Source organism: Trichoplax adhaerens, genomic scaffold (genome assembly GCF_000150275.1).
Source record: "Trichoplax adhaerens TRIADscaffold_2 genomic scaffold, whole genome shotgun sequence".
NCBI lineage: Eukaryota > Metazoa > Placozoa > Uniplacotomia > Trichoplacea > Trichoplacidae > Trichoplax > Trichoplax adhaerens.
In genome coordinates, this window is record NW_002060944.1 from 2,930,353 (window position 1) to 2,943,410 (window position 13,058).

At 34.0% G+C, this 13,058-nt stretch overlaps 3 protein-coding genes across 3 annotated transcripts; 2 read left to right on the top strand and 1 right to left on the bottom strand.

Annotated features, from left to right (window-relative positions):
* Window positions 1-1,470: 1,470 nt before the first annotated feature.
* On the top strand, window positions 1,471-5,343 carry TRIADDRAFT_21237 (uncharacterized protein; the record flags this gene model as incomplete). Its single annotated transcript, XM_002109273.1, has 19 exons — window positions 1,471-1,505; window positions 1,818-1,896; window positions 2,060-2,165; window positions 2,292-2,404; window positions 2,982-3,103; window positions 3,223-3,301; window positions 3,453-3,500; window positions 3,648-3,680; window positions 3,761-3,794; window positions 3,932-4,011; window positions 4,104-4,177; window positions 4,278-4,326; window positions 4,428-4,481; window positions 4,551-4,620; window positions 4,717-4,763; window positions 4,849-4,893; window positions 4,986-5,036; window positions 5,114-5,182; window positions 5,278-5,343. The coding sequence occupies 19 exons, from the start codon at window positions 1,471-1,473 to the stop codon at window positions 5,341-5,343; spliced, it is 1,254 nt and encodes a 417-aa protein (XP_002109309.1).
* A 380-nt stretch (window positions 5,344-5,723) lies between these two features.
* On the bottom strand, window positions 5,724-7,523 carry TRIADDRAFT_20803 (uncharacterized protein; the record flags this gene model as incomplete). Its single annotated transcript, XM_002109836.1, has 10 exons — window positions 5,724-5,780; window positions 5,872-5,954; window positions 6,056-6,176; window positions 6,264-6,349; window positions 6,411-6,576; window positions 6,669-6,726; window positions 6,829-6,868; window positions 7,031-7,121; window positions 7,251-7,285; window positions 7,409-7,523. Coding segments are annotated over 10 exons (852 nt in total), but the record flags the coding sequence as incomplete, so codon positions are not given.
* Window positions 7,524-10,752: 3,229 nt separating this feature from the next.
* On the top strand, window positions 10,753-12,528 carry TRIADDRAFT_53206 (uncharacterized protein; the record flags this gene model as incomplete). Its single annotated transcript, XM_002109274.1, has 2 exons — window positions 10,753-11,745; window positions 12,466-12,528. 2 exons carry the CDS (start codon window positions 10,753-10,755, stop codon window positions 12,526-12,528), a joined length of 1,056 nt encoding a protein of 351 aa, XP_002109310.1.
* Between the last annotated feature and the right edge of the window lie 530 nt (window positions 12,529-13,058).

Consider the following 13,058-nt stretch of genomic DNA (forward strand, 5'->3'; position numbering starts at 1 on the left):
ACTGATTCTTTCCAAACTGAAACATCATTAGAAGAATAGTAACAGCCAGGCGTTGGAAATATTGTATTTAAGTAATTTACGCCCAGTTTGATGCAGTAGAGGTTGGAATAATTAACCATTTTTGTTTCCATAGTTTACGGGACAAACTTTGTAATGCTTTGGAACAAATTTAATAGCAGGGATTTGTATCAGGAAGAAAGTAGACAGAAATCGAGATTCAGCGTGAACTATGTATTACTCATAGTCGCTAAATACAGTAGTTTAAGATCGCAACCACCTAAGCTCAAGGTAGATTCAGTGACACAGAAGATTGTCAAGTTATAATATTGTAGTCAGCGACTCTATTTAAGCAGAAGTTGCTGGATGGAAGTCGGTGGCAGTAGTCCTATCACTGTGGTATGCATACGACATGTTTGCATAGCGGAAACAGAGATAAACTAATACTCCTGAGCAGAAATATTCAATACAAATACTGTACTACGCCTAGCATGAGAACGATCCCATAAAAGACTGCCATCGTGGATTAATTAATTCCAGTAGGAAATCTACAGTTAGTAACCCATGAGCATGGACTAACATATTTTAGTAGTCCATGCCATGACTGCAGATGAGCGGAGTAGTAGTTGAGCACTGGCTTGCTCCTTCTTTGTGTCCTCATTTCGCAAAGCACGAAGCATGCGCATTAAGCGTAATCCCTGTGATCATGGTAGTCTCTCTGCAGTCCATCCCTGACTCCATACAGTATGCTGAGTACAGTGTAGTCATTCTGCAAAGCACGAAGCATGCGCATTAAGCGTAATCCCAGCGATCATGGTAGTCTCTCTGCAGTCCGTCCCTGACTCCATACAGTACTGAGTACAGTGAGTACACTGAGTACAGTTGTAATCATTCTGCAAAGCACGAAGCATGCGCATTAAGCGTAATCCCAGTGATCATGGCAGTCTCTCTGCAGTCCGTCCCTGACTCCATACAATACACTGATTATAGTGTAGTCATTCTACAAAGCACGAAGCATGCGCATTAAGCGTAATCCCAGTGATCATGGCAGTCTCTCTGCAGTCCGTCCCTGACTCCATACAATACACTGAGTATAGTGTAGTCATTCTACAAAGCACGAAGCATGCGCATTAAGCGTAATCCTAGTGATCATGGCAGTCTCTCTGCAGTCCGTCCCTGACTCCATACCGGAGCGCGGACTCGTCGTTGACGTCATAGCTGAGATAGAGAGTACATTCACTACAGTATTCAGTATTTCACGTTCGTATACTGACCATTTTGTTTTCTTTTTTTTTACTTGCTTTGTAGAGTACTTTGGCTGCTGTTCTAGACCATATTGTCGTGCTCAACTGGATGACTGCAACAGAAACTGATTTCAGAAGAGAAATCAAGAGTCTCAGCCGCGAAGACTGACGCTACGTCAAACGGTCAGACGACGACGTAGACCTGTGCAGCCAAGGAAAGAAGGAAGCCATGATTCACAGCTTGTTCATCCTGAATAAAAATTGGTATAGCAATCGTAGCTTAAAATTATTGAATAATACTATTACACTAAAAGTTAACTTATTTACTTTACAACTGTGCCATGGCTTGAAAATACGATAGTAATGGATGAGTCTTGACGCATTGATGTATTATTGAAAGCAATCATGACTACCATAAGCTAATCCTACAGCGAATGGACGATAGATGAATCATAATAGCATTACCACTACAGTATAATAAAATACTTGATTCCTTTATTAAGTACGGTGTTTATTGGTATAAAATTTCGCTATAAACTAATATTTCTCGAAAATATTGACCCAATAAACTTGTAGCGAAGTGTTCTTCGAAAAGCACTGGAAAAGTGTGGTCAGTCGTTCTGTTTGCGATCACTTTCTTGAAGCATTAAATCAGGTAAAATTAAAAGTAGGATCGTAAATAGAGAGAGACACGCAGTACTGACTTGATATTGAAATCGGTGTCATCAAAATGAAATTATTGTATTTTATAACCAAAGAAACACTAGTGCAAGTAAGCAATACAATCCATTTTTGCTTCTATTTCCTTTTGTTTTTAGGCTTCTTCGCCAGATGATGTTCCCACGGCTATCGGTGCTCCACGTCATATATTAATTAATATATACCGGAATAAATTATTCTTCATCGCAGTAGTCCAAGGCGAAGGTAACTATCACACGATTTCAAGTTACTAACAAGTTGATGATACAACTTTCCCTTTTTTTATCATCTAGCGTTTTTGCCACTGCTTTTTATCAACTAACCGATTGTTTTTTACTGTTACATGGCTAGTACCTCCTCTATTTGTTATCGAATTTCTTCATCGTGTCGTCGATACCATCACGGACTATTTCTCTAGCTGTACCGAATTGACCATCAAAGATAATAGTGTGGTAGTCTTTGAGGTATTCATGGCATCAATTTTCACTCTCGAAATATTATCGAAGAGATCTGTTTTTGCAAAAATTTCAGTCGATACTTAGATTTATGCCTATCGAAAGCGAAACGGATGATACTGTATGTACTGTTTTTGAAACATGAGTGCAGTGATATTCGTCATAAAATGCTATCAGTCATATAAATGTATCTGTGTTGTTCATCTTCTACCAATTACATCCAAATAATTACGTTCCATAGATCTTGCTACACTTCTTATCGCATGTCATAGCGAAAATGATAATCGTACGCTGTTGGATAGATGAAATATGGAGTTCAACTTCAAATCTATGGAAACGATTATAAGTTATTATACAATATTTAGTATTACTCAATTAATCCTATTGTGTATTTCAACACGATTTAGACCTCATACCTTAAAGTATACATGACGATATTAAAAAATTTTAATTTATTACAATTCAATAAAGACTCTGCTCTGCTGCCGTATAAAATTTAAATTTATCCAAACACGACACTAATTCGCATGTTTTTGTACGATCCGCGAATTATTTCCATTACATAAATCTATTTTGCCTTCTTTAGATTCTAGAAGAAATGTTAGATAATGGTTATCCTTTAGCAACGGAATTAAATGTCTTGAAAGAGCTTATAAAGCCACCAAGTATTGTAAGAAATGTCATGAATACCGTTACAGGAAGCACAAAGTAAATATCAAAAATAAATGATAATTTTAAAGATAAACTGGTTATAGTAATAAATGATCTAATTTGATATTTACATCTGTATCGCAATAAATGTATCCATTTCTAAATTACTTATTAAGTGTTGGCGGTCAGCTTCCAACTGGACAATTGTCGAATGTTCCTTGGCGTAAAGTAGGCGTAAAGTATACTAATAACGAGGTAATTGAAAGATTCTATATCTAATAAACTATTTCTATGATCTTACTAGCAAATCGTCAACAGAGCTATATATTGATGATCTAAAATACAAAGGCATAACAAACCCTGCTTAAAATATAATGGTATATTTGGTTATGTGTTAATTTACTAGGTTTACTTCGATTTTGTTGAAGAACTGGATGTAATAATAGATAAAACGGTAATAGAAACATTATTTCTGTAAGCTTTACTTTTCTTAGTTTACAGCAGATGTCATTCATTAATAGCATCGTAGACCTTGCATTTTGTTTACACCTTATCCTCTAACCTTCCGTCGCAAAAACAATGATTAATTTGCATTCTTTAGGGTACCACTGTTTTCGCTGAAGTAAATGGAGCGGTAAGCCAATGGAAAGCTGAGCTGCACAGTACTGTATTTGATGTTATAGTAACTAAAAATATTAAATTTGTACTATCTAGATAAAATGCCAATGCAAATTGTCGGGAATGCCAGGTACGATACGATAACCATTAGTTATAGATACATACACTCATATACTTACATTCGGTAACGAAGAATTACATTGAAACATACATCTTATTTGAAATATCTCTTGATCCTTCTGTTCAATAATGTTAAATTTTTTATAGATCTAGTCATGACGTTTACCAATCCACGTATGTTTGATGATTTGAGCTTTCACCCATGTATAAGATACAGAAGATGGGAGGTAATATTATTTTTATTGTAGCTTATTTTATTTCATTAAATGCCTTCATTGAAGATATGATATACGGTATTATCTTTCAAATGTTATAATAGAACGAACGGGTAGTTTCATTTGTACCTCCAGACGGTAACTTTCAATTGCTATCATACCGGTTGGGAACAAACAGGTACCAGTTTATTTCATGCCACAGCTTAAATTATGATTGGTAATCGTCTCCTAAAACTTTAGAATTGCTTATATTTATTTATCTTATAATAATGCTTCAGTGTCGTCGCTATTCCCGTGTATGTAAAACCGACAATCTCGTTTCAAGGGGTAAAACTTTAGAAATACGAGAACTTTGAATAATAATGAAAAAATTTACTGTCTTGAAAATGTCTTGTATTATAATTTAATGGCGTATGTATTTGTATCAGTCATCCGGCAGATTTGAAATAACTGTGGGTCCGAAACAGACGATGGGGAAAGTAGTAAGTTTAAGAATAATTTTTATCTGAAATTAGATTTAATATTGATCTTTCCGTTGTTGTTTTTGTAAGGTTGAGAACGTAGCTATCTCGATGACTGTTCCCAAAGTAGTATCGAATGTAGTGCTTTCTAATAACCCAGGTAGAATTGATAATGCACGTATCACGCCTGTTAAAGTGCTATCTTGTGATTATGATGAGCAATCTAAACTTACTGTCGGATTTTTTTATTATCTAGAGGGCAATTTTACTTATGATCCAGTTAGCAAAACCATGCGCTGGGAGGTTAGTTTTTACACCCCACCTGAGGATTAGCTCAGAAATTGTGTTTTAAATTCGAGTAATTAATATTATAATTATTATCTTCCAGATTGGTAAAGTAATGCATCAGAAAATCTCTACAATTCGTGGAAGTGTAAGATCAGATTATATATATATACGCCTTATGATTGTTGAAAAGGTTATGCATCATTGAATTTGAAACTTCCAACCCGATTTTCTCTATAGATGCCATTGCAAAGTGGGGCAAGTGCTCCTGATTCGAATCCTACCATATTGGTAAGCCAAGCAATGTTTTTTAAGTCAATGTTTTTACGTTTCATTCCAACTAATACGAGACATCATTCTTTTATTAGGTTGAATTTAAAGTTAATCAACTAGCAATTTCAAATATTAAAGTTAACCGTTTGGACATTTACGGAGAGGTAATAGTATTAAAGCATTTTAATAGCAACATTTGCTGAAGCAGACATTTAATGTACATCAGCTAATTATATAATTATTAATCTATTCCTTGCAGAAATACAAAGCTTTTAAAGGCGTAAAATATATAACAAAAGCTGGTAAATTTCAAGTACGGACATAAATGAAATTTTTTGTTGCTGTCTTACATGCTTAAAACTTGGAGCAAGCTTGCGAATTAGCAATTCAATTTGCTACCTTGTACTGTTACATGCCTGATTGGTACGTTAGAAGTACGACAACTACAAATCCAGACACAAAATAATTGTCGTCGAAAGTCCACAGATTTAGATATAATAAAATTAATTGCTGTATTATACGCAAATGATAGCGTCTGTTACTAATAAACAATAATATAAAATTATACATTTATGTTGAAATGGAATACTCTATTATATCCTAATCTCATCAATATCTCTTTACGGATTTAGAGTGTCTTACATCATATTTTCTATAGCTTATTACGTCATTAGCAGTATATTTGTATGTATTTAGAAAATAAGATCAAGTCGATGCCAATTTGTTAATGATCTTTTTAGCAACTTGGAAATACGCCTCTGCCTGAAGTAAAAAGTGTAACTTGTATTGATAGATTGTATCTTTCTACATAAAATTGAATGGATTGTTACAAATATCATGCAAAGAAACTGACCTCTGTGCTATCAGGATTTAAAACCGTAATTGGTGTACCGTGATCAGATGTTTCACGAATGCGTAATGTTAAAGGAATATCTCCTATCATGGTATGAAAGCAACAGGATTAGTGGACATTGGCAAATAAGAAAAACTTTAGCTATGCATAAATAATTATTATCGATATACTGTAATTGATTCACCTATCGTTTCTATTTTCATTTCATCTGCAACTGCATGAGCACCATCATGGCCGAAAATGTGAGAGACATGGCCACACTTTGGACACTGATAAGAGCTCATATTTTGCACTAATCCTAATATCTAGTCACCGCAATAGTAGAATGAATGAAAGTAAACAATAGAATTCGGGTTCAGAACCCTTCATTGTTTCACAAATTTAATACTAACAGGAACATTCACTTTACGAAACATTTCGGTTCCTCTGCGTACATCCATTAATGCTATGTCCTGAGGTGTAGATACAATGACCGCACCTACAATTTAAGCATAGGCATATTCAAATAGATTCACAACAGGAATTCTTGTTTACTTTACTCATATCAGAAATCAGCACTCTCGTAGATGATTGCTTGCCTGTCACAGGAACCAATTGACTTATTGAGAGTTGGGTGTCTCCTGTTCCAGGTGGCATATCGATAACTAAGACGTCTAATTTATTCCATGCGACGGTATATAACAGCTTTTGAATGGCAGACATAACCTGATCCATTACAAATCATACGTTTCAGCATATGAATGACAATGTTGACCTCGCTATAAGACTTATCATTTATGGGCAAATACGTTGTGTACCATCAATCCTCGCCAAATAATTGGAGCACCATCATCAATCAAAAAGCCCATTGACATGCTGCAAAAAATCATAGCAGTGTGATATATTAGCGAGACTTAGAGGACCAGCTTTCAGTTGATGATTTAATAATATGTTGTTTCATAAATATGAAGTACTTACCAAGGTATCTCATAATTGACTAACGGTACCATCAGTCCATCTAAAATTAAACATTGAAAGTACAAGATAAAACACTATGTATCTATCAACTAGATAACTTTCTTCATCCTCAATGAAAGTAAATCCTGTACATACGGGTATACATCCGACAGCCAAGCTATTTTGGGTAGAACTTTTATAATGCATTAAACGCTACACTTACCAGTTGTAAGTCGAGGATTCCCATTTAAATTCATTAACCGCGGTATTGACGGTCCAAACACATCTGCATCTAATAATCCTATAGTCAGCGACTGCAATGATTATGTTACAGAGAAGATCATTACTAGCAAGTATATCTCCACGGAAATAACGGGGGAACTTTAAATTTCAATGAGGACTAATTATTCACCAAATTGACATATCTTAACGGATAGAATTACCTTTTTTACGTGTTTCATTCCTAGAGCAAGGTTTACTATGCAAGTATATTGAAGGATAGTTTTAGTGTATGAGAATGACTAGACTACATTTAGTCCAACCTATCAGCTTACATGCAAGAATTTTCAATAGTGAGAACATAAAATAGTTGAGATTATACCTGCAGTTGTTGATTTTCCGACACCTCCTTTACCAGATGCAACAACCACTACTTTTTCGACACCTGGAATCGGTTTTTGCTTTGGTAAACCTCTAGCAGTAAGTTTACGTTGTCTGTCTGCTTCTACTTTTGACTTTTCGGTATCTCTAATCCCCTGCGATTTTAGATTGTATTAACAGTGTAATTGCACATACAAGATGTACTTATACATTACAAGATAATTGTCTTGTAGTAGCAACGATAGCATACTTCTCGTACGCTGGCTATCGTGATCTACCGAAGATAGATTTTACAAACGGCACTACCTAATATTGTTTATTTTTAAGGCTGTCATTGAAAGCTTTAATAGGCATTTATTTAGACATCTATTAAGTGTATTGATGCAGTTGTGATTATATATGCAAAATATACTGCCTAGGTCATATTCTTAGCTTGTAAAGTTATGATTACGTTCTCATTATACCATGTTCATATCATCATTAATAGGCTCCTTATATGAATATTTGATGTTCTAGCTACTAAGTTGCAACATGTTGCGTAGCTTCTGGTTACCTACCAGTGGATTATCGTGAGATAATAAAGAACCATTGGTATATAGCAGTCGGTAGTTTTTCATTACAGTCTGGTTTATTCTACCCATTACGAAATGACTCTTTAAGCTAATAGAAATTAATCAATCATTACATTTCATATACAGTCCAGTATCAAATACCAGATGATAGCAGTTGATACACAAGAGGAAAAAACTCATCCACTTGAGCTCAGTATGCCGCTGATGAGCTGCTTTACCTAGTAAGGGCCATCATTTCAACTATCCACTTCCCCATGACAACAAGCAATGATAGTCTTTCGTTAGCATAAAGATAGGCGGCAGAGTATCGCTTCTAATTTGATTGTGTCTCTCCACATTCAGACATCTATTTACGAGTTTCAATTCTACTATGCAATCCTTCTGACTAATTCGTCGATGGTAAATACAGAACGCAAATGCAATTATTAACCCGAGTGCTAATGCAAGATTTGCATATGGATTTGCAGAATGTGCTTACCGACATGCGGACGGACATGCCGCCGAGGTCAGACCATAGAAAAGTACAGTACCATCAGTCCATCAACCGGGCATACCGTACAGTACATTACATTGTAACAAATTTCAATTTTAACAGCTTTTACTATAGAGAAAATGAAAGGGATCGACAGTAATTCGATGCACACCACTGTACTGTACACTGTACGGTATTGTACTATACTGTACAGTACAGTGTACTGCAACGGTACAGATACTGGACACCTTATACAGTATAGCAACCCATACATGATCCTCTGACTCACTACACAGTACCAAGTCTTTACCGGCTAATTTTACTAATATAGATGTTGTACAATATAGCAGTTCAGACAAAAGCGACTAGTACATGTTTTTGTTGGTTGCTATAGTAACTAAGGGAGACTCCTGAGACTCCCATCAATCAGAGCCACGCTAGCACTATAGTAGATGATCAAAACATCTTTCGGTCAATTTTCGAATAAATCATTTGATAGAGAGAGAGAAGCAAAGGCGTAACCTTGAGGATGACTCCAGAGGAGGCAAATAAGTGGATGTGTATACAAATGCTTCATACTATTAATCAATAAGTATATCGGCTACCTTAAAAAGAGAAGAATAGTGGAAAGACGAGCATACTCTTAATCTGGCATCTTTCCTTAGGGTATGTCCAATATAGTATACGTTTAATATTTTCATTACTAGATTGAAATGTTGATCTTGAACTAATAAAAGGTGCTCTAAACTTCTATATCATCTCATAGTTTTCGTTGATGTACAGTATAGTAACCACATTGAATCATACCCTTGATAATACGCATGCACTGCTTCATACAGTATATGAGCGTTTGAACAAGAGCATGTGTATCAGTACAAATAGTGTATGTTGGCATTGTATCGTAATTGAATTACTACCTCTACACAAAATCATCATACGACTTGACTATAAACACTAGCTACATTATTTTAGATAGAGATTTGCGTAAAGTAAAATATCTTGTGGAAAATTTTCTTCAATAGCTAAACATCAATTTATCACATCAACAGCCAAGTAGATGGAATTATTGCATACGAATACTAGGTACAGGATATACGCATAATTTTATTTTTCATATCTGTAGAATATATACTTTATTATGGTATACACATACTGTAGAACAACATAGATAGAGATTTATGTAAAATAAAATGCATTGTCGAAAATTTTCTTAAATAGCTTAACTAAAAATCTGTCATGTCAACAGGCAAGTAGATGGAATTATTTATAAAAATACTAGGTGAAGGACATAATTTTTATTTCCATATCGTATTTATATACATAGAATATAAATTTTATCATGGGTATAATCATAGAATTACTGTCAATTTTAAAAATACTTACTAATACGCTTTAGTTTACTTTTCGTACTACCACATCATTATATCTTTTTCGTGATCATAATTTTTATTAAAGTACTAATTATTATGATGGCGTCAATTGTAAAAATACCAGATATTTACTGTAGTCACCATGATCGAGTATAACGTTAAATAATTAGATAGCCTCAAACTAAGTAACTATCAATTGCAGTTACTTTACCTCAATTTATAGGCTTAAAATATCATGCATTAATAGCAAACAAGGAAATTCATAAACATCAATAGAGTTCAAGCGAGGATAGACGTTGTAGCTTATCAGTTAGCTTTATTAATTTCTGGAAATCGATTTCGACTTAAATTCAGTATTAATTTGTTCAGAAATCACCTCTTCTTAACTTATATTTATACAGATTTTAAAGATTTTTTTATCATATCCATTTGATATTGAGTTCATTTAAAAACTTAAAGTAGTTGTTGCTACTTTTTGAAATGGCTAGACAGCTTTTCTCAAATAGTTATAATAGGTCTTTCATAACCATAAGAATAGGACTTCATCATTTATTCACTACGCTACCAATAAATTTTTTTTTCATGATGATCATGCAATTTTTAAAATTTGCTAATTACGACAATACTGGATTTGATGACATTCGTTAGTAAGATAAATTGATAACAGAATAAAATGTTTATTAAGGATTTCATCTACTTATTCTTATATAGTCCTATTATAGAGTAGTTATAAAATTAAGCTAAAGGTAGCAATAGTATCGTGATCTAACTAGATAAAATTTAAATTTTGGTAATTTTTCATATCTAGTAAGACAGTCAATAAGTATACCTGTATTGGTTTTTGGTTTAACGCTGTAGCTACTATTGTTACTTCGTCCTTCTATGTTAGCACTTTGTCACTATTTATGATTCCTATTATTGTTGTTTTCAAATGGATCAGGAGAGAATAGGAAACAAGATGATGAATAACTCATTATCGAGAATTTCAGCGAGTAATAGCGATAGTAAAACATTAAAAAGTATAGCGGTAAGAGATCATGAACAGGACGACGAACAACATAAGATACCGCATATGCCGCATCCGCCTTCTATTCCAAATTATAAATCAAGACATGGACGTACTACTGTTCATCCACTTCTTCAGTCGCAATCCTCATCTAGCGACAGCGAACAGGATGGAGATAAAAATAAAGACAGGACTGTAACTACCAAGATAAGAAAAAAGCAAGATCACAAAACACATAAAAGCCCAATCTATTCTAGAATTAGGAATACACGTATTGTACCATCAAGTCCAATTGCAATTGGTAGTAATCAGCCATTAATACAATCGCCAAAGCGGAGAGGAAGCCTGCATTCGCTTGATAGTAATAGCTCTTGGAATACTAATTGGAGTGTTTATCAGGGATCAACGCAGACATCAACACCTCAACAAGCAGATAAAATTCATTCAAAACTACAAACAACTGGAAAATTATCAAAATTAAGGTTGCCAATGGATCAACATGGCCAACAATCTCTAACTAAATCAGAAACTGATCTAAGACCTACGGCACTACCACCAATCCAATCGATACAGTTAAAAGGGGATCATGACGGCCGTGATAACCCAAATGGTAGTCTACAAGCTTATCGAAATCGCGTCGGTTCATTCGATTATAACCTAAATCGGCAATATCATAGTGATCAAAACTTAAAAAAGTTAGGAGATGGTAGAGTGAAATTATCTAGTATGTCTTTAGATGATCACAACCTGAACAAATCAACAAAGTTTAACCAAAGTACTGTCATGCTACCAATTTATACGGATCATATCCGTAATGGAACATATGAAAATCACCATAAAGAAATGGAATTAGATCGTTACTTTCCTGACCGACAAGTTTCACTCTTTGTAGGAACATGGAATATGCATGGAGAAAAGGTGAGATTCTGCATTCTACTTTACAACGCGACATCACTCTTTAAAGTATATATTCCAGTAAAGTAATGTTTATTTGGCACTCTATACTATTAAAAGAAGAGGGGAAAGGAGGAAAGGATAAATTAACTCTTTTATATCCAAACTGATAATAATAATGGATCAACATTTTGATCACAGTTTACGATCCACTCTGGTGAGGAGCTTAGTCAATATTAGTGACTGATGTATCAGTGTATCAGTTACTGATACTTCAACTGCGTTAAGATGGATGAATATCAACATCATCACAATTAATTCAATTTCAATAAATCGTGCAGTATTTACTTCAGCTACCTTCTCTTTAGTTTAGGGTTTTTTGTCGCGAGTTGTTAGTTATCCACCCGTCGAAATCGGGAAATAAGATATCGAAAGTTTATAAAGCTCATTAGCCACTACAGTACAGTAGCATTATTTTTTCTGACGAAAAATCCTCTTGTATTCTATTGTCCTTAATCTTATACTGCTAGTAATACTACATGTTTTAGCATCACGAGCGAAAATTTCGATGCAATCGCTCATTAAAAATTCAACGAAGAATACGACGAATATTCTAATTTTCTTTTTAAATTGGATAAACATTTTTTAATTTTTATTGCCTAAAAGGAGAACTAAAAATTCCTGTAGTTGTTATGATGTAGTGAATAATGTTTCATCCTATGCTTATTTTTAAATTAAAATTAGGATTTACTTGATATTCTATGTAAAAAAGACTTTAGCTTATTTCATAATCTGGACCAAGCTTGAACTTCATTTAGTTCTATGTTCTATGATCTAAGGTATACTTCAATTTTCCTTCATCTTTTCGTTTTATTAAAAGAATTTTTTTATATTTAGAAATTGTAGTGTAATTGAATATAGTCAAATATCAATTGACAAGATGCTACTTTCTTCCAAAAATGTTACGATCGTACTTCTGACACATTTCGTAACTAAAAAGTTCTGTTATATGTACTTTTGGTACTCTAGCGGTTATATCACAAAGTAATCATTGAAAATGATGTCGTGCTAAAGAGCCTACAATATCGCCATTGTTGTAAAATATATATAATCATTTACGGGACTTTAAGTAGGGGACGTTGCTGATACCGTCTGTAGAAATAAATGATTTTTAATAATATTTTTCTAAATAATACCAAGTAATGACCTACAACAAAATTTGAACGAATTTATTTCTTAGAAGAGATCTTAATTACAATATCATTATTGTTTATTTAGACACTTTTTTGGTACGTATATCAATGAGAAATGTTAATAAGCTGTATGATAGAGATAGA